At 41.2% G+C, this 20,751-nt stretch overlaps 3 protein-coding genes across 3 annotated transcripts; 2 read left to right on the top strand and 1 right to left on the bottom strand.

Moving 5' to 3' along the window:
- Positions 1-148: 148 nt before the first annotated feature.
- parp16 (poly (ADP-ribose) polymerase family, member 16) lies at positions 149-6,588 on the bottom strand. Its single transcript, XM_086072572.1, has 7 exons — positions 6,432-6,588; positions 4,429-4,625; positions 3,249-3,386; positions 2,958-3,164; positions 1,901-2,072; positions 1,672-1,816; positions 149-1,442 (listed from the first exon to the last, which is right to left on the bottom strand). Exons 2-7 carry the CDS (start codon positions 4,615-4,617, stop codon positions 1,307-1,309), a joined length of 987 nt encoding a protein of 328 aa, XP_085928698.1. The 5' UTR covers positions 4,618-4,625; positions 6,432-6,588; the 3' UTR covers positions 149-1,306.
- A 316-nt stretch (positions 6,589-6,904) lies between these two features.
- On the top strand, positions 6,905-11,077 carry nvl (nuclear VCP like). The gene is made up of 3 exons (XM_086072954.1): positions 6,905-6,959; positions 7,199-7,259; positions 8,128-11,077. The coding sequence occupies exon 3, from the start codon at positions 8,334-8,336 to the stop codon at positions 10,878-10,880; it is 2,547 nt and encodes an 848-aa protein (XP_085929080.1). The 5' UTR covers positions 6,905-6,959; positions 7,199-7,259; positions 8,128-8,333; the 3' UTR covers positions 10,881-11,077.
- A 1,100-nt stretch (positions 11,078-12,177) lies between these two features.
- On the top strand, positions 12,178-19,440 carry scamp5a (secretory carrier membrane protein 5a). The gene is made up of 7 exons (XM_086072955.1): positions 12,178-12,248; positions 12,947-13,025; positions 13,153-13,272; positions 15,122-15,278; positions 15,368-15,469; positions 16,991-17,108; positions 17,190-19,440. Exons 2-7 carry the CDS (start codon positions 13,019-13,021, stop codon positions 17,376-17,378), a joined length of 693 nt encoding a protein of 230 aa, XP_085929081.1. The 5' UTR covers positions 12,178-12,248; positions 12,947-13,018; the 3' UTR covers positions 17,379-19,440.
- The last annotated feature ends 1,311 nt before the right edge of the window (positions 19,441-20,751 follow it).

Raw genomic sequence — 20,751 nt, 5'->3', positions numbered from 1 at the left:
CACTGCTGGCCGGAAACGGCGCTGATGTGTAAAACCTGGAAGTTGGAAGTCCGTGGCATCTACCCCATTTTACGAGTACAGGAAAGACGAGAACGTTTCCATGACACCAAAACACCACATATTTTCCATATTCAAAGATCACAGCGCGTAAACTGAATATTTTTTTATTTTCATTACAGGACTTGAGTGTTAGTTTTGAAATAACTAGATAATTAAAATAGGCATCTTTGCACACTTTTCTAAACCAGGAAACTGCTGCATTCATCAACAATAACAATCGCCATAGTCCTTTTATGACAGTAGAATACAAAATCTGCAGTATAATAAAAACATCTCAAACATACTGTGGAAAAAGATTGAAAATGAGGTTTGCAGGCAGCGAGCGAGATTTGAGGTCCCTTTTAGGATAGGACACACCTGACATCTTAGTCTTGACATACTATTTAAAGTGGTGCGATCAAGTAACTAAGTACAAATCTTTAATTACTGTACTATTTTTCAGGTATCTGTACTTAACGAGAATTTATTTTTCTGACAACTCTTAACTTTTTACTTGCTATATTTGAAAACAGATATCAGTTACTTTCTTCTCTTTAGTCAAAACGGTTAACTTCCAAAAAAATCAGGAAGCAGCAACATGGAGTAACGCAAACCAGTATTAACGATAAACTTGGAGGAGCAAGCTAGTCCCACCCCCTTGAAAGAATCGAAGTATTGATTCTTCAAACTTTTATAACCATGTGATTCTGGCGTTCAAAGTTTATTAGTCCAATCTAAATAATAATAATACAGGTACATTGTATTAGCTCAGTTGCTAGCATTAGCTAATTTAGCGTTCAATCAAAGCTGGTTAGCTATCAAAACTAGCTAGCTAGATGACTTAACAGTAAGACTTTTTGTTCACTTAAGACACGCTACAATCCTGCAGACGCTCACGCACCTTAAATCTTGAGAGTTATGCAGTAAATTACAATATCAGAATCTTTGATGACATTTGAGAGATATTTTTCCATAAAAATGTTGGATTTCGCCTTAGAGGTTCCACTGTTAGAATGTGAAGGCTTACTGAAAAACAAATCAAATCAAGATGCTACATGCTTTCAGCTTGAGTCCATTTATAAAAAAAAACAAAAAAAACTTTTGTTAAGTAGTTTAGTGTAGAAGTCAGTATTTTTGTTGTTGTTACATTAGTCAATGCTTGTGGAAGGAAAACAATATCAAAATGTGCAGTCAAGGTGCCGAGGCCTCCGGTCACATTGATGAAGGCACAATGGATGAAAAGCGAGTCCGTCGTTTGTGTGGTCGGTCAACTGAAGCGTCTGTTCCAAAAGGATGTGAACGTGTTGGAGTTGAAGGTGCCGATGAGGATGAGCAGCAGAAGGTAGAGACTCATCATGACGGCAAAGTGGTGTCTGAAGAACCAGGAGGTGTTGCGGGAATGTCTGCGACAAACACATTCAACACACAATGAAAAGTTATTTGGAGTTAAATATATATATATATATATATATATGGTAAACAGTTAAAAGGAGTGTAAAATATTGAGTCGTACATTTGTGTTGAGGTCATTTTCTGCCACTAGATGAGATTAGTGTTTCATGTTGGATATTGAAGACACCACTCTTTGCATTTGTGAATATTTACCTACTTATTTTTTAGATTGTTTCCTACCTGGTCATGCGTCTCCTCTGAGAGTAAACCAGCAGGTACTTGACACGCAAAAGCTGATTGTTTGTGACCACAAAGTACTTCTCCGGCACGTCCCCCGCCTCGCTGTTTTTGGCCCTGGAGCGCTGCCGGTCAACGATATCCGAGTCTGCCGCAGGATGAGACGAGCGTGTGCGGGGTTACAAAGCTTGAACGCCGCGCTTTGCGACTCGGCGCTTGCGGCGCGACGCACCTTTTCTCTTCACCTGACACTTGACGTCTGGGTGATCGATGACTTCGCACAAGGCGATGCAGCTGAGCAGCGGGCCCAGGAGGCTTTCCTGCCAACCGTTGCTGTGGGGGCTGTAGAGTACAGCCATGCTGAGGTCACTGGTGAGGTAGGTCCCCTCCCCAAACACCGAGTTCTGCATGTGACATGCAAATAAATCAGGTGATGACGACGGTTTAAGACCACCCATTTCTAAACTTGTCCAGCACCTCACGGACAGGTGGAAGCATAAAATAACAACACACTTTGTTCTTTTAATTTAGTGGTGTTATGCTTCTTTGTCTAGAATCTTTTTTTTTCCTTTCAAATTTTTCACACTTGGGTACAGTTCATTGAATCAAATGTTTAATTTGAATTTGAACCATAATTCTTGGACACTTTCTAATCATGTGCAGTACATATCCTGTGTATATCAATATTTTTTATTTCATATATTGGCCAATAAATATCAGCTTTTTTTTTTTTTAAAGCCGCCACTTATATTAACATCTAACTTAATTGGGGAAAAATATGTTAACGGTCTTGGGCAATCTTATTTATCTGACCTGCTTTTATGGGTATCGGCCTCTGAGGTGGTGTTGATGTTATATTATGTAAAAGATGATTAATGCACTTAATAATATATATATTTTAATTCATGCAAATAAAATAAAAAAATATGTAAATATATATATATATTAATGTGTAATTCATGCATTTAATAATATATAAATATAAATTTTATGTAAAAATAATATATATAATTCATGCACTTTATATTTTTTATGATTCATGCACATAATCCCCCCAGTATATATATATATATATATATATATATATATTATATATATATATATATCTATATCTATATATATATATTATTATATATACATTTTGTGTATATATATATATATATATATATATATTTTGTGTGTATATATAAAATATTTTTCAAGAACTGCAAGTGTGACAAGTCTGAGTCAGAAACAACTGCTGCTGACTCAGCACAAGTCAAAGCGGAAGTGCCGAAGCCCTCGCTGACCTTGTTGAGGTGACAGTGTAGCCCGTTGTGAATGATGGAGTGAAAGTTCTCCAGGCGACTCCCGTGAAAGGCATAGAAGACATCCCTGTCCTCTCTCATCCGGTCAAAGCGCGCGTTCAACTGGTCGCAGTACTCCAGCTCGAACAGGAAGTCCGGCGCAGGGGCTGAAACGCCGGCGCTTTGAGTCAAGGCACAAAGTTTGGCGTACTGGCAGAGAGTGGGCGGACGGATAAAATTGAGTCAGGGGTTGCCAACGCCGCCGCGTGCGCATTTTGCGATAAATGCGTGCACCTCATCCTTCTGTAGTGTCTTGATGGCAAAGCTCTTGGAAGAGAGGATCCAGTGTGCAAGGGCCACATGGCGCTTTCCCTCGCCTGGCCGCAGTCGCACTAAATCTCTCACGCCAGGGAAGGAGTTCACGTCTGCCAACTAGACGCACAACATTTGTTTGCTCTTTCATGGAAAAGACCACTAAAATGAAAATACACTGTAAAAGAAAATGGATGGATATCTTGTAGGGCTGAAAGATTGTGAGAAATAATGTAATTGTGATTTTTTTTCTCCCCCCTCACTATTGTGATTCAAATTTAACTCATTCACTACCACAGATGTCAAAAATTCATTTGAACTATTTCTATTAGTTAAAAAAAAAATAATCCACAACCTAGAATTTTTTTTATTGTACATTAAGAACATATATAAAATTTGTGATTAATCGTGAGTTAACTAGTGAAGTCATGCGATTAATTACGATAAAAAAATTAATCGCCCGATGCCCCTAATTTTTTATTAATCTTTTCTTTTAAAAATAAATACATAAATAAAAGATTATTAAGAATTAGGCGCGTCAAGCAATTTTTTTTTCTCATCTAATTAATCGCATGACTACATGAGTAAATTCACGATTAATCAAAAAATTTCTATCTGTTCTAAATGTACAATAAAAAATTTTTTCTAGGTTTTCATACTCTTGTTAACAGAAGTGGATATTTTTTTTAACTAATAGAAATAGTTCAATCAATGGCAGTGAATGAGTTAATATGCGATTACTTTCTAAGGACAAGATCCTCTACTCATGTATCGAGTTTATTATACATATTGTATATGCTTTGGCTTTATACTCTTGATCAATGTAACTGTGGCAATACTGGCAGCAAGTTGGACTCATGTTCATCATGTCTTTCCTTGCAGTCCAGACATTTTGCTTCCTTAAAAGACTCCGAAGGTTTGAACGGTTGTTGTTTATCGTTAAGTGCCCTAAAACGGACCCGTCCAGTGTGTCCCTGTCTTTATGAGGATAAGATGTTCGAACAGCGCTGCATCATACCAAAAGGGGCGTCACATATTCTGCTCCTTTCGTCAGTAAAGTAAATACAAACCAAAATATTAGAAATAACTACATTAGCATTATCCTCATTTTAGTTGTGGGTAACTGCAGCCTATAATCGGAAACAAATTGTGTACATCTTACCAGTCCATCAAAGTCTTTATTGTCCTCGTGTACATATCGAGGAGGGAAGGGGCGAAGCAAAGAATCCTTCTTGTAGTTTTGGGCGGCAGCAACAAACAGGCTGCAGCGAAGATCGGCCGCCACAGGATCTCTGTGCAGACAGGAGCACACCAGCTCTCGGACCACCTCAGGCGGGAGCGGCAGCTGCATTCCCGTCACTACGAAGGGAAGCAACGCAATTTAGGTGTTAACTGAATGAACAAAATAGGAGCGGGACGATATTCTCAACTGTGGCAAGGGGTGTTGACCACTTGATGGGGAGAATGTGCGTGCGTTTACAGCCATTGGGCATCTTCCTTACTTTCAAACTTAAAATGGACTACGACCTTTGTTTTGTTTTGTTAATTTTTCCTTTCGGACAATCATTGTGACAATTTTCAACATTCAATTTACAACATGTATAGTTACACCCGAAAAGAAAAAGGGCTGACGGGATGAAGCCAAAGTTGATTAATTTCCGTCCCAGGAATGCATTAGGACGCAGATTATTAAAATGTTGATTCATCGAAAATATCAAGGTGAGTAATTATCAATTTGTTGATTGATTCCATCAGTTCATCTTCCCGGTGGTATTTTGTTGATCAAATGTTGATTCGTTCTCATGTTGTTCAGTTCGGTCCAGTAGCATTAGATAGATGTTGCTTCATGTTGTGCAATCCTCTCCAGATGGCGCAGTTTAGCTTTGTAGCTATTCTCATTCCGGTCGTGGCGACGTTGGATGCAGCTAAGCTAAGTCATTCCTCACCCGTGACATTACAAGCCTTGGACAGGCCGGCTTGCACTCCAGTGATAGTGCTCACAGCCGTCTACTGCCTTTTTTTTTGCCCATCCGCCATTTTCCTCAGCATCCGATGATGCCAGAGGGCTTCCGATCCCCAGCCACCAGCGTAACGAACAGGTAGTGATCTTCGGCGTCTTCAACTTCAAGCGAGGCTGGACGCAGCGGCCGCCAACTTCCCCAACCATCTTCTGCATATCCAGACATAAAAGTTCCACCCGGACATGAGCCTTGACCAGGTCCAGATCTCATCGCAGAGAAGATCTTGTCAAGAGCACTTAAAGACCAATTCACTAGTTTCATATTGATGTACAAATTGTAGGTATAGCTAGTTTTTTATTTTTCAGTAGTCAGAACAGCTGCTATTTGCAAGTGGTGTATCAGTATTCAGTTCCCAAATGACTATCCGTCCTTGTTCATAGATATCACATTCAGCCATGTTTAAAAAAAAATCCAGGAACACCAAACCTTGTTTACAGTTCAGGGGTTTCACCAGGATCCAATTTCTTCCATATTTTTACACCAGAGCAGGAGATTGAAAATGATTTAAATGTAGTGCTAATACAAATTCGTACAAATACATGTTTTCCTCTCAAATCAGGTCAACTTAATTTGACCTTAAACTTTTCAATGCACGCGTTTCAATACTTTTATCACAATTTACTGTTCTCTATTAAGGAGTTGAACTGCAAAATTCCCTTTACATTGATGCATACAACAATATACATGTGTATATATATATATATATACGCCAGCCATATAACTGATTTGAGCACGTACGATTGTCTTTGTGTAACAACAAAATTGTCAGTTTCTTTATAAAACATTTAGTTAGCAAGCTATCTTAGTTGCTAACAACTGTTTCCTGCAACAGAACAGATTCCAGCTCTTGACCACATCAATTCGTATCCGTGATCACAAGTACGAAGCACTATTTATGGGCATACTCACAGTTTTGGAGGAAATCGCTGTCATGAGTTTAGAAGGTGTTAAACTGTGGCTCTAGCTTATAATGCTAACGGCTAATGCTAGCTATCACAACAAGTGTCAAGATGCAAATACATTGGCGACGTAAACACCCCTATAGACTCACTGCTGAATATATTTGTCATTTTAATACACTCGCGCGGTACCTGGACTTATTTTCGCTAAAAAGATAAAGTTGAATGTCTTCAAATGGCCTTACCTCAAGTTCGCTCAAGTCATAACAGGCAGCCCAAGCCTAGGAAAAGCTGACAACAGCCAATGGCTCTGCGGCGTTCAATGTCTACCGTGAAAAACGATACTTCCTTGAACATATTGAATTGTTGCACGAATGTTCGTGTTCTCAAGTAGTCATATGAAGATATACTAATTTATGTTGATAATGTAGCTGCTTTAACATAATTTTCGTCTCATATTTTTGATATCTTTCGTATATCGACTACAGAATCTTTAAAGTCGTACTCTAGAAATGAGCCATGAATGCAGCCTGAATTCGGCGAAAACATCAATAGGGAAATTGAAAAAAATATAACAATAACAATATATTTTTTTTACTTTCAGCTCTTTTCGACGTCACTAAAGCCACAGCTCTTTTACTTTTCCGACTAGTAATAGCCAAGATATACACGTTATTAAATAATGGCGGAAGTGACGCAGCGGAACGTAGTAAAGTATGGCACTTGCAGGATTCCGTACTGCTTAGCATTCGGCTTCAAGGGTTTACAACGTGGTGAGTCGCATGTCGTTGGTAGTCCGGATTTTAAATTAATAACTATATTTCATTATTTCAATTTGTGGTTCTTATGATACTATGTGCCACATAGTATGTGGTGTGCTCATTAAGTTCCCTTTGATTGTTATGAGCCCACATTGCTTTCTCTAGTCGTTCAAGTGGCGTTTTGTCGACTGAACTTTTTTTTTTTTTTTTAATATGTTGAAGTAACATTCAAATGGTCGTTTTTTGCGCAGGTACTGTATTTGTCCGAGACTGAATGATTCACCACCGCCTCCTTGTCACACCGTGTTGCAGGTAAATGTGCTTCTCTTTTTGATGTTTTGTATTACTCATGGCGATTCATCACCGCCACCTTGTCACACATCTGTTATCCACCTGAGTGTCTGTGGTGCATTGAAGCGACAGTGGCATGGAGCTGCAATTTAACACATGCATAAGTGACCACCCGTCACAGATATACCACGAAAGTGACGAGACACAAAATGACAAACGCCTCGTATTTGTTTTGCATTTCCCGGAAGTTGTCACTGACAGCATTTCTCAAACTGGCCAAGAGATGCTGACAGTGTGGCTCTTGAAGACGGTGAATACGGTTCTGTAATGGTTCTTCATTCAACATCCTAAATTAATAAACACTTGGGAGAACATTGTTTGTAACCCTCTGTTAGACAGAAAGAGAGAGAAAATATATAGTAATAAAACCTTGATGGAAAAAAATATTGAAATAAAACAAACATATTACATTTTGTTTATTTGTTTCATTATTATATATTTCATCAATAGAGGGGTACTAACAATTTTCTCCAAGTGTGTACTTGGCGTTTGGAGAATTTAGGATGTTGAAGAATTATTACATTACACTATTCACCGCTATTAGATGTCGAGCTGTTACCATCTCCTGGTCAGTTTGGAAAAATGTTGTTGGTGACAACTTCCTGGAAACCCCAAAAAATAAACGAGCCCTTTTTCAATTTGTGTCTGTATATTCCATTCGTTTTCTAAATAAAGTTTGAAAATCAAACTGTTGTTAGATTTTTTTTTTCCTTACTCGTTCCAGATAACAAACAAGAAAATTAAGCTGCATTTAAATTTCGGTGTTTCTATTTTAAAACAATAGTCAAATAACGAGTCGTATTTCTATTTCTTTAATATGTTTCTTAAGGTGATATCCAATGACCAAAAGAGAAACGGACCACCCCCGCGAGCCTTCCTGCCAACACTCCATTTCAGAAGATGGCGGTAATGCAGCAAACGTTATTTGCCAACCGCCACTAGACGAAGAAGAAGCCGAGGAAGAGGAAGCAGCAGAATTTGAACAGTATTTACCACGATTCAAAAAGTGTCCTAGGGAAAAAAAAAAATAAAGACATGAAGAACCGAGGTGCTGGCTGCCTGGATTTTCGGCTCAAACAGAGATTGGAGCAGTATTTGGCCTCCAGCAGTGAGTATGTGGATCTGTGCTCGATGGCACTAGAACTTCAAAAACAGTACAGAATGGAATATGGTCGAAGAAATAAGACGGCATTCCGAATTCAAGTTGAGAAAGTATACCGAGCAATAAAAATGGAGTCTGGGCTGAATGATCTGGAAAAAGCCCACCTGACCAAGCGAGCCAAGCACATCAATGAATCTAGCGACGACAGCTGCAGCAGTTCGGAAGATATCCTGGGGAGTACGAACCCCACTCACATGAACAACTCTCTTACATCGCTATACCGGAAAGGAACACCTGATTCCACCTACTCGACTGTTGGAGAGCAGCCCGAGGCAAGCAAAGTCCCCGCAGGAGGTTGGTTCATTGATCGAGGCAAAGGTTCCGCGAAGACAGACTTCTTCGTTGATCTAAGCGAAGATCAGCCTGGTGATAAAGTCACCAAAAAAAAAAGTAAAAAGTCGCTAAAAAGAAAAAAGAGTGATGAAAATGCAGAGACCCTGGCGACGGGCAAAAAAGGAATTCCTTTGGCCAAATCAACGTCGCCGAAGCTGCAGTATCCCACACTGAAGTTTGAAGATGTTGGCGGCAATGAAGACACACTGACGGACGTTTGCAAGCTTCTCATCCACATGCGGCACCCAGAGATATACCAGCAGCTGGGAATGGTTCCTCCCAGGGGCTTTCTCCTCCATGGACCTCCTGGTTGTGGCAAGACCCTGCTTGCCCAAGCTGTGGCAGGAGAACTGGACCTGCCCTTGCTGAAGGTCTCCGCTCCAGAGTTAGTGTCTGGAGTATCTGGCGAGTCGGAACAAAAGCTCAGGGAACTGTTTGACCTTGCCGTGACCTCGGCTCCGTGTATCCTATTTATTGACGAGATAGATGCCATCACACCGAAGAGAGAAACGGCCTCCAAAGACATGGAAAGGAGGATCGTAGCGCAGCTCCTCACCTGCATGGATGATATGAACAGTCTGACATCGGCAACGCAAGTCCTGGTCATTGGCGCTACCAATAGGCCGGACTCGCTTGACCCCGCACTGCGTCGGGCTGGCCGCTTTGACAGAGAGATATGCCTTGGCATCCCAGATGAACACTCTCGTCTCAAGATTTTGAAGACGTTGTGCCGCAAGCTGAAGATAGCGGAAGATTTTGACTATAACAAAATGGCCCGCCTCACCCCGGGTTACGTGGGCGCCGACCTCATGGCACTTTGCCGCGAAGCTGCCATGAATGCAGTCAACAGGGTTCTGTTGGTCGGGAAAGTACCAGAGAAGAGCAAAGCCAACGTCCTCGACGACGGCGGCGGCGACGACTTGCCACTCGGGACTGAAGCCGTGACAAACGAAGACGGTAGCGAAAACCTCCGCAAAGCGTCACCCCCGACGAACGCGGCCTCTGAAGCGGAGGATGCTCATCAGTTATCTCGGAATAACTCGGGACGCGAGGATCTGCCGGGTGACTTGGGGCTCCTGCTGCATCTGCTCAAGAACACAAATGCTCTACCCGAGCACGAGCTGGCCGGCCTCACCATCACCATGTCAGACTTCGAGGCGGCTCTTTCCAGTGTGCAGCCTTCAGCCAAGAGGGAGGGCTTCGCCACTGTGCCTGACGTCACCTGGGATGACGTGGGAGCCCTTCACGAAATAAGGGAAGAACTTACAATGGCCATCTTGGCTCCGGTACGTTCTCCCGAGCAGTTTAAGGCTCTCGGGCTGAGCGCTCCATCGGGAGTGCTGCTGGCTGGTCCCCCGGGCTGCGGGAAAACCCTTCTCGCCAAGGCGGTGGCTAATGAGTCGGGCCTCAACTTCATATCCGTGAAAGGCCCAGAGCTCCTGAACATGTATGTCGGCGAAAGTGAGCGGGCTGTCCGGCAGATCTTCCAGCGGGGCAGCAATTCTGCTCCTTGCGTCATCTTCTTCGATGAGATTGACGCTTTATGCCCTCGACGTTCGGGCCACGAGTCGGGAGCCAGCGTGCGCGTGGTCAACCAGTTGCTCACAGAAATGGATGGCTTGGAAACCCGGCGGCAAGTCTTCATCATGGCTGCGACCAACAGACCAGATATCATCGATCCCGCTATACTGAGGCCAGGTCGCCTGGATAAAACCTTGTATGTGGGCATGCCGCCTCCGGCTGACCGCCACGCCATTCTGCTTACCATTACGAAGAATGGAAGCAAACCTCAGCTGGAACAAGACGTCAGCCTGGAGGAGATTGCGCATGACGAACGCTGCGACTGCTTCACTGGTGCTGACCTGACTGCGTTGGTGAGGGAAGCGTCAGTTAACGCTCTCAAGGCCCACCTGAAGTCCAGTTGCATGCAACCATCTCCCTCTGGTCACACGTTCTCCTCTGGACCTGTCGCGGATATCCGAGTGAGCAAAAAGAATGTGGAAGATGCGTTTATAAAAGTTCGACCGTCTGTGTCAAAAAAGGACCGGATGATGTATGAGCAGCTGAAAGTGTCACTAAGCGGATAAGTTTGCAATTTTGTCTGACTATGACACAAATCATCATTAATCGGCTTGATTCGCCTTTGTAAAGGCCTCATGTATTACAATAAAGTCATTTGTAACTATGAAAAACTGCTGATAATCTGTATGAACGGGTGTCTACTAATGCTGTCTACTTGTCCTGGTCATTATTTAGAGATTTTAATACATATATGAAAGCTTGACTTTGGGGCAAAAACGGTGTGTGTGTGTGTGGTGCCATCTTCAGGTTAAACACTGGCGAGAAATGATCTACTACGTCACTTGTACAATATGATGTAATCGTTCTGCCACCCAAACTGTCTCGGAGCGAGTTGATGTGGTGTTTCAAATGAAGATTCTCAGACTAATTCCTCTTTCATCCTTACCCCGAATAGGCGGTGGAAATTGGCATTTTCACAACAACATTGCCTTTCTTTGTCCAGTGTGCCCGTTCAACACATTGCTTTTTTTTTTCAGTCACAGATTCAACTTCTTGCTTGTTCGTACAAGCGGCAATAGCGCAATAAATTACCAAGTTGTGTAAATAATTTTTAAATACAAGGGAATAATCGAGCCTGCTATTTATTCATAAAACCATGAATTGAATATTGTCGAATACATATACAAATATATACACAATACATATTTACTCTCCAACTAGGACGAACCACTTACAAGATACAATATGTAATCTATTTTTTTTTAAATATATATATATATATACTGTTCTGAACATGTATGCACAGACACAAACAATCCCACAGTTAAAAAAGGTCGACAACACCCACTAAAACTTTATTGAAAATTATTAACTGGAAATCATTACATGACAGCAAGAAATGTGAAGCTTTGTAAACACTTTTTACGCAGGTTTGACCAGCAGATGGAGCTCGGTTGCAGTGTCTTGCAGTGTGTTATGGAGCGGTGTAATTTGTCAATTGTCAATTTTTTACAAACAAACAAACAAGCTAGCTCGTTTTTTTGTTTGTTAGTTTCGCTTGCTCGTCCGCAGTGAGGCGCTTGGAAATTATGTGACGTCACTGGCATGCAGCCAACCGGGTTTGTTTGTGTAATCATCGCAAAGCAAACGGCTGCTGATTAAACACCACGGCTTCTTGATTGGTCGATTCGGACCAGCAGCAAATACAGTGTTTTTGTTCGACACTTGCCCTGCCCGGGCGGGTAAAAAAAATAAAAAAAATAAAAAGACCCCACATCACGTGATCGCCTCTTCCTCCCAAACCCATCATTCGAAGCCCAACGTTATTTCTCTGGCGGATCCGTCCGTTTCAAATCGTGCATTTGGACGAAGATTCATTCATAAGATGCTTTTGAAACAAACCGCGAGGTTTCTAGCGACTCACTAAACGCAAGGTAAGGCCCTTTCTGCACATAATTCATTCATCCGCTCCGTCGAAAAGCGTTCGAAATCCAACCGGATTCCGTAGCCTAGCTGTCGGGGGGAAGAAGCGCGGATGCACCCGTGACGCGACGCACAGTGAAGGACAGCGCTTTCACCATCGCCCGGCATCGAGATGCACGGGTTCTCGCTAATATCACTGCCGTCGTCAGCCGACAGGAAAACCCCATTTGAAATAGATTTGGGATCACAAATGTTTAAAACAAAGCAGACAAAAAATTATTAGGTTTGGGGAGTTCAATTCTGCAGAGACAGCTTTTCAGGAAGATATGCCCTTCATGGCATCCACCATGCTGTGCAGTGTGCACCAACATGTCCTCTATCAGCCGTCGCAATAATAATGTAGCGTTTTTTGTGATATGCGAGTAGTGTGCAATATGTCAATCCGGTTGGTTTATACGTATCACCATTGTTCCCGTTTCAGCCCACAAGGCCACGTTGATCCAATCTGTCATCTGTCTTACACCAGCTCTTATATGGGCTCACGATTCATTCATTCATTCATCTGCATTAATAACAAGGAATGAGACTTATATGGATGGATTGGTATATAGAGCCTCTCCTCTATTTGTATGGGGGTGGAAAATGTGTCACAAGAAGGCCTGTGCACGTCATCACTCCCTCTCTCTCTCTTTCTCTCTCTTTTTTTTAGCACTTTTGTTTTTACGCCAGCTGATCTTAAAGCTATTCTTTGCAAGCAGAGCAAAAATACACGGCTCTCACCATGGCAGGTATGCTTAAAACGCCTTACCCACAATCAGAATGAAAGCATCAGGAATATAATGTTACCATGCAACATCCTTTATGCGATGCATACCGCTCCACTAAAGTGTGTTGTTTTTTTTTTTGCAATCCTAGAGAACAACTTCCCTCCCTTGCCTCGATTTATCCCCCTCAAGCCGTGCTTCTACCAAGATTTCAATGAGATCCCCGACCAGCGTCGCACCATGTGCAAGCGGCTCTACTACCTGTGGATCTGTGAGTGTTCCTGTTGGTTCGTCTTGTGCAGCGACTGCGACATTTTGTGTTGTGTGTCATAAGCCGTCCGAGCCAAACAGCTGTTTTACCCAAAACATTGTCCCGTATAGCTGCGAGACCAAAGTGACGGCTCTCATTGCAGTTTGCAAATCAAGCTGTTTCATGTACACGGTGATAGAAGCACACAATTTAAATGAGATTCTTGACAGTAAAATGTTCTATACAGTCCCACTAGTCTAAATACGATATTCTGGTTAATATTTCTTTAGTGGAATATGAGTTAAGCAGCAAAATACAGCATTTTTTTTTATCAATATCAGAAGGCGGCCATTTTGCCACCTGCCGTCGAGTGAAAATGACATCACAGTTGCTCAGGTCTCAGGTAACAACCAATCACAGCTTGGCATTAGAAAACAGGTGAGCTGTGATTGGTCGTTGCCTGAGCGCTGAGCTACTGTGATGTCATCTTCAGTCGACAGCAAGTGGCAAAATGGCCGCCCCCTGAGATGGATTAAAATGGCTGGATTTTGCTTCGTAACTCAGAATCCACAAATGTGTCAATCAGAATGTCATGCTTGGACTAGTGAGGTCACATACATTTATTATCAAGAAATGTTTAAGGTTAACTTCCCCTAGAAATTATACATTTTCAAGTGGAACGATTTGATGACATTATAATTCAATTCGATGTGGTACAGCTGTACTCATTGAACACCAAAAATTATTTTAGAAATCCATTATTTAGTGCTAAGGTCGTTAAATAAATGTTTTCATTTGGAGGGGTTGATATTAGGGGGGGTGCCAAAAAATCGATTCTTATAAGAATCGCAAATCTCATTTAGTACGATTCAGAATCTATTTTTAATGTCCCAAAATCGATTTAAATAATTTTATACTGTCTTGCCTTTGTCTGTGTGTGCCTTTATTTGGAGCGCTGTTCATGTTGTACCCAATTTGGCCACTGAGGGGCAGTGTGGTTCCACGTGGTCTAATACACTGATAAGTTGTAGCCACATTAGAGAGTAGAAGGAAAAAGTCACGATCAAGTTACTCCAATAAGTTATTTTTTTCAGCGTGGAGCCGTTCTTTTGAGTGATAAAAGTGCCGCGAGTAGCGCGCTGATTAGCATTAGCGAGTCAGACTGGAGTAGATCATTACAATTCCTTGCACATCTATAGATTGAAGCAAAAATCATTTTCAATCAAATCATTTTCAAGCAAAAATCGTTCTTAATCGAAAAGCGATTCTGAATCGAATCGCAGGCCCAAAAATCGGAATCGAATCAAATTGTGAGACGAGATTCCCACCCCTAGTTGATATGGGTCTGATGCCTTGGTCTTTTACATTGCAAGCAATTTGAGGAGTGGTAATGAGGCCAAACCACCAGTAGAAGGAAGCAGAGCACCATTTTAGATTGAAAATGACCTCTGTTTGCCAACTGGTTACAGCGGAGGAATTCCATATCACATTTATTACGTTATATTTAATTCTGTGCAATATTACAGAGTGCTATTCAGAATTCAAGAAGCCACTTTTTACATTTGTGCATCTGTCCTAAATGTCTTTTTTTGTGACTTCATCTACACACATCTTCCTTGTGTGTTTTAACATGTTCGACCAATAAAGATGATTCTGATTTTACCATGTAGGCCTTCCGTTTGACAACAAAAATGTAAGTGTGGTGGAAAAGTGTGTATACTGTATGTTAAAGTAGAAGCAGTCGAGTTGTAAATAAATTGTAGACCCAGCCTCCTTTAGATTAGTATGGTGTCAATGCGGAGAAAGTGAAATTCAATGAAGTGAAAGAAAAAATAAAATCTGAACTCAACTATGTTTCTTTCTTTGACAGTGAATAGTGCCACACTGGCTGTTAATCTGATTGGCTGCCTGGCGTGGATGTGTGGCGGAGGCGGGGCCGCCAATTTCGGCATGGCCTTCTTGTGGCTCATCCTCTTCACTCCTTGTTCATACGTGTGCTGGTTCAGGCCCATCTACAAGGCCTTCAAGTAAGCCACTTCCACGCATGACATCTTGGGGGGTGTTGGGGGGGGGGGTCAACTCTTGTTTCCGATGTGCAAAACTTTCCTCCCTTCAGGACGGACAGCTCGTTCAACTTCATGGCGTTCTTCTTCGTCTTCATGGCCCAGGTTGTGATCAGTATTATCCAGACTGTTGGCATTCCGGGTTGGGGTGTATGGTAAGCTTTTCAGATCCATTTCGGCATCTAATGGGTTGTATCGCAATATCGACACTCGCCAGACACAACTTTATGTACAACTGCACCTGGAGACAAGTTCAGGGTGTGCCCCGCCTCTTGCCCAATGTCTACTGGGACTGGGATAGACTCCTGGGCTACATCCAAGCTGAGCATCAAACGTAGAAACTCAGAACTGTGAAGCAGGCGGCATGGAAGAAACCCCCTATAACAAATAAATTCAGGAAAATACCATTGATTACTAAAGTACATGGCCGATTTTTTTTGCCCAGACTACTCTTCAAATATTCCATTTGCGCTATTTAAGTCGAGTTTTTAAGAGTAAGTGACGCAGTTTGAAACGAAATGGCAATTTTGACAGGCCGACTTGAAAACGCCTGAGAATTTCGACACGTACAAGCCTATTGGTGGGTATTTTTAATTAAAACTTGTCAGCCAATCGGAGAATGGCTTCACCCAGACAGGGGGTCTGCAACCTGCGGCTTTGGAGCCACATGTGGCTCTCTAGTACCTCTCCTATGTCTCCCTGTGGATCTCTAAAAATAAATAAAATTAGAAAAGTAGATATTATTTTTTGAAAGACAAATTATTCTTAAAATGAATTAATGATTAAATTCCAAAAATATTCCAAAATGTAAGAGTCCAATTTTTTAAGTTGTCAGAAAAAAAAAGATGAAAACGTTTTTTAAAAATGTCCCAAAAATGGGAGCGCATTGAGTAGAAAAGGCAAAAAAGAGAACATTCAAAAAGTAACCATAAAATTTCCAAAAACATAAGAAAAAAGTCAGAAAATTACTGTAAAATGTCTTTGGAATTGTCACCAAAAAAAGTCAGAAAATTGATTATTATTTTTTTTGCAAGGCAAAAAAGAAAATCCCGAAATTGATCATCAAATGTCCACAAAATTGCCAAAAATGTAAGAACATTTATAGCAAAAAAAGGCAGAAAACAATGTCAATAAATCTGCCATAAAATGTCTAAAAAAAGGATCAAGAGAGACAGAAAATTACCATAATACTGTATGTTTATAAAATTGCCAGCAATTTGACAGAAAGCCAGAAAAGTCTAAAAAAGTATGAAAAATTACAACAACAAAAAAATCAAAAAATGGAAGACGAAAGGTAGAAGAAAATGAATCTCTACGTTGTGGTGCAGCTCTAATGAACTCTTGAGCCCTCAGCACATTAGCCTACCGCTAACACACTGTTTCCTTCATGTTCAAATGTGTTGCGGCTCCAGACATAACTTTTTTTGTTATTTATTTGGCCTAAAATGTCTCTTGTTGACTCCCTGGGCCAGACGAAACAAAATACTTGAGTTGTACTCTATGTTGAGAAACCACCACGCTATACTGAAAGCGTTTTTTCGGACGAGGCGATGTCACGTTTTCTGACACAAAGCTCAATTTCTCCCGAACTCGAAATCAGCTGGGATGGACTTGACGGATGACTGGATCTCATTTTGCTACCCTAACGTCTAATGCTCTTCTGTTGTGCCCATCAGCGGCTGGCTGGCTACCATCACCTTCTTCAGCACCAACATCGGCTCAGCCGTGGTCATGCTGATCCCCACTATCATGTTTACCGCAGTGGCAGTGCTCTCCTTCATCGCCCTCTCCAAGGTTACTCCCACACTTAAAAAAAAAATCACAGTATTAAATTCCTCATCGGTGTTTTGGTTATTTACTGGCTGTCTGGTTCAGGTGCATAACTTCTACCGCGGCAGCGGCGGCAGTCTGGGGAAAGCCCAGGAGGAGTGGGCCACCGGGGCCTGGAAAAACCCCCACGTCCAGCAGGCGGCTCAGCAGGCCGCGATGGGGGCTGCCGAGGGAGCCATGCAGCAGAACCAGTACTCGGCAGCGCCCACGTATAACTACGACGACCCCATGTAGGGCGAGGAAAAGGCAGCCGGGGTTCTTCTGTAGAAGAAATACAAAAAAGGGATGAATTAAGAACACAACTCATAATTAGGTGCCCTTCATTAGAGATCACTTCACAAGCAGAGGATGACGTAGGGACAAGTGTCAGGTGCAAATGTGCTGTACATTTTATTGAACCTTAGTGTGAATGAGTTACTTTTTGTACAAGTCAAGAGGGACTTAATCTCTCCCTGCATCAACACTGGCATTTATGTATCTGAAACACCTGGAACATCTAGCTTGTTTACATAATTTTTTTTTTTAAACTTTATTTAATTCCCAAACAACAGAACAAGTGCCACCACATTGATAACATGATGACTATTTCACTTAGCTTAGCATAGCATAGCAAGGCTGAAACCAGGAATACCAGGGAGTTAATGCGCACATATTTTCACACAAAACTGTGTAAAACCACTATATGACAGTCTTAAGCTAAGCTGTATAAATGATATGTACTGCTCTGAATTTTAACATCAATTTTGTAACCTTTGGATGTTGGATGTTTCCTTATGCTAAGCTAAGGTCGCTAAGCTATCTTGTATCCTTTAAGGCTGGGGCACTATAGAAATATTAATAACCACTTTACAATGTTAACGCTTAAGGTTCCATTATGCTGAAATGTCAAATGTACTTTTTAACGTCCTCATCTTGGTATGTGAGTTGGAATAGTTTTCGCCAGTCTTTTTCATGTTAGAGGCGACTAGTTAGATCCTTTTAATTTCTACTCAGTGTCATCGTACGGTATCAGCTTATACTTTCCCTAATTGGCATCATGTAATCTTTGTGGTTGTGTAAAAGCACAAACCATTTATTGGAAGGGCCCTCTTTACGGCAGAAAAAGATCATATGACCCCATTCTTAATTATCCCAGTTTTCCTCGAGTTACCTCTCAAGACGTGTGCCGTAAAAAGGGTCGCAGTTGACTAGATAAACATTCCAAATCAGTGTCTTCAATCTGGAAGTCGGACATGCAATGTGAATCGTCGATGTTGTTGGTGGTCATATCCAGTGCGTGATCCGCTTTCTCTCTCTGGCAAATTCTCCTTCTTGTAAATGCTTAAAAAAAAAAAAAGAAGCTTCCTTGTTCCTCCAAGCGCTGGGTGTCATTGTCATTCATGTTGATGTTATTCCACGAGTAGGTGTACTGTGATATTTATTATGAAGAAGAAAATACAAGATGAAGGAGGGTCACAAATGTCTTGAAAATTCCCTAGAAGGCTATTATTGCCAGTGGCACCGTATTAGATTTGAAGGAAATGTACAAAAAAAAAAAATTGTAACTGACGTGACTTGTCTTGTCTGATTGTGATGATGTGGTATTCGATATGCAGTTTGTTTTAACATTTTGGTTATTTTGTGTGTATTTGTGGATGTTTTGGATGAGTTTCAAGCACATGTTCATGTCTATCCAACCGCCCTCCTTTTTTTTCTTCTTTTTTTTAATGCAGGTATATGTTTTAACTCTTGACACAGGTGCTCAATGTAAACCAAAAAAAAAGTCAAACAATTTGAGTAGAGCAATAGCCTATACAATTAAGTTGAGCTCCTGTGTTTGGACTTTGGATGGAGAAAGGCACTGCTCTCAAACGGAAAACCACCCAGTGTCATTTCAGTGTTTGTTACATGTCCATCGGCTAACTTATGACTTGTGACGTGTACAGTACGTGCTCAGCTGTTCTTAAAAACGGACAACGAAATGCAAAAAAAAGGTGACGTGTGAGCTTGTAGCGCACAATGCAGCTGACGCGCTCCATTTCATAGTGCTGTATCGAAAGCCATTTCCTCCAAACGTTCCCAATGCGTACTGTTTTCCTGTTTGATATGTATAATCATGTACTATAGCTTACATAAGTATGAATATAAAATAACTTGCGGGGGGTGAGTAAACATTACGGATACAAACCATTTGATGTAGATTTGAGGCGGTTGCGTCTCCCTGAGGGAGATGCATGTTGATTTTTTTTTTTGGTGTGTGTGTATTACTTTTGTATTTGGCCCTACCGTAATAGATATTAAACAGTTATTGCTGCAATTTTCAGTTGGAATATCTGTCTTCTATGCACACAAAGTCCACTACCTTCCAATGTGTGTTCTGTTGATTAAATTGCATGTTTGAACATTTTCAGGGTTTTGTGAATTTATCAAATAAAAAGCATCATTTAGGAGCTTTTGTCCGAATGATAGACATCTTTCATAAAAATCGTATTTTATTTTATGCCACTGAGTTATTTTTAGCCTGACATACACGAAGGTGTTTGATGGCTTTAGGGTCAGGGTCCTGTGCTTTTTTTTTTTTTTTTTTTAAATCAACTAATCAACAACAAAAAGGACCTTCCCACTAAATTGGAACATAAATGGTCTTCAGGGGTAAACAAGGATGTATTATTACTTTAGTCTTACATAATGTGGATAAAACAACTGAACCAAAATATGTTAATCCGGAATGCGGGATCTCTTGATTGTTAAAGATGCATAAATGACAAAAAGTAAAGACTGCAATAATCGTAAAATTCTTTATTCATAAACTTGATGCAAGTTTACAAATTGCTGTACATGGTCAAAATGTCTTCAAATGAAAAAACAAACAAAAAGCAACAAAATAAAATAAATTGAAAACCAAAGCAAGCAAATCGTGCCAGACGCCATTATCTTGTTTGTTGGTTTAACGAGATTCCACTTTTCAATACAGTCCAGTTCGAGTAGTGAGCAAGTCCATTCACCACCGGGTGACTTTTTTTTTTTCAATCTCGTTCTCGGGGCAGAATTTTGCCATCGGCCAGGTAAGCAACACGATCCTCTGAGGTGAGCACACTTGTGTGGATGTCACAGAATGAAAGACAAAGAAACAATGCCGCCAGACCAGAGTTGCATTCCAGTGCTTCAGAGGGAGACCTCCAGTTGGCATTTATAAATCACTTGTAATTCAATTACAATGGGACTGACGGTGACCAAGCATCCTTTTGTGTCACTTTAGGCCTATTTAAATTGTTGTTGTTTTTTTTCTGAAACGTGAGCAGAAGCTGAGCAAATGAGTCCGTTCCCACTTTAAAACTTAACATTTGATTTGTAGCAATGACAACAGCCAAGACTAACTTTTCATTCTTTCACCGTCTTATTTCATTTTTCACGCCGAAACGCAACACGGAAGGAAGCAAATCTGCATATCGTAGCGATAAAGGACAGCCGGCTTACTTCCCCCCCCCCCCCCCCCCCCCCCTCACTACTGGTAAACCCAACTGTGGTGTAACATAAGAGTTGTGGTTTCAGATCTCAACTGGGAAGGTGCAAACCAATACAATCAAGGTATGCCAGGACTAACGAATTGCACTATTGCTAACCCAAT

The sequence above is a fragment of the Leptonotus elevatus genome, chromosome 4 (assembly GCF_054856555.1).
Source record: "Leptonotus elevatus isolate MCC_2025b chromosome 4, RoL_Lele_1.0, whole genome shotgun sequence".
Taxonomy (NCBI): domain Eukaryota; kingdom Metazoa; phylum Chordata; class Actinopteri; order Syngnathiformes; family Syngnathidae; genus Leptonotus; species Leptonotus elevatus.
Note: the sequence above shows the minus strand (reverse complement) of the source record. Positions and strands in the feature narration are given on the sequence as shown.

Bases quoted from the DNA above. Each gene is read 5' to 3' on its own strand.
- parp16 (XM_086072572.1), bottom strand. From the start codon at position 4,617: ATGCAGCTGCCGCTCCCGCCTGAGGTGGTCCGAGAGCTGGTGTGCTCC. The intron at 2,073-2,957 runs GTCAGCGAGGGC...TGTCACATGCAG, and splicing joins TACACTGTCACCTCAACAAG to AACTCGGTGTTTGGGGAGGG. The intron at 1,817-1,900 runs GTGCGTCGCGCC...ATCCTGCGGCAG, and splicing joins GTGTCAGGTGAAGAGAAAAG to ACTCGGATATCGTTGACCGG.
- nvl (XM_086072954.1), top strand. From the start codon at position 8,334: ATGAAGAACCGAGGTGCTGGCTGCCTGGATTTTCGGCTCAAACAGAGA.
- scamp5a (XM_086072955.1), top strand. The intron at 13,273-15,121 runs GTGAGTGTTCCT...TTTCTTTGACAG, and splicing joins GCTCTACTACCTGTGGATCT to TGAATAGTGCCACACTGGCT. The intron at 17,109-17,189 runs GTTACTCCCACA...TGTCTGGTTCAG, and splicing joins CCTTCATCGCCCTCTCCAAG to GTGCATAACTTCTACCGCGG.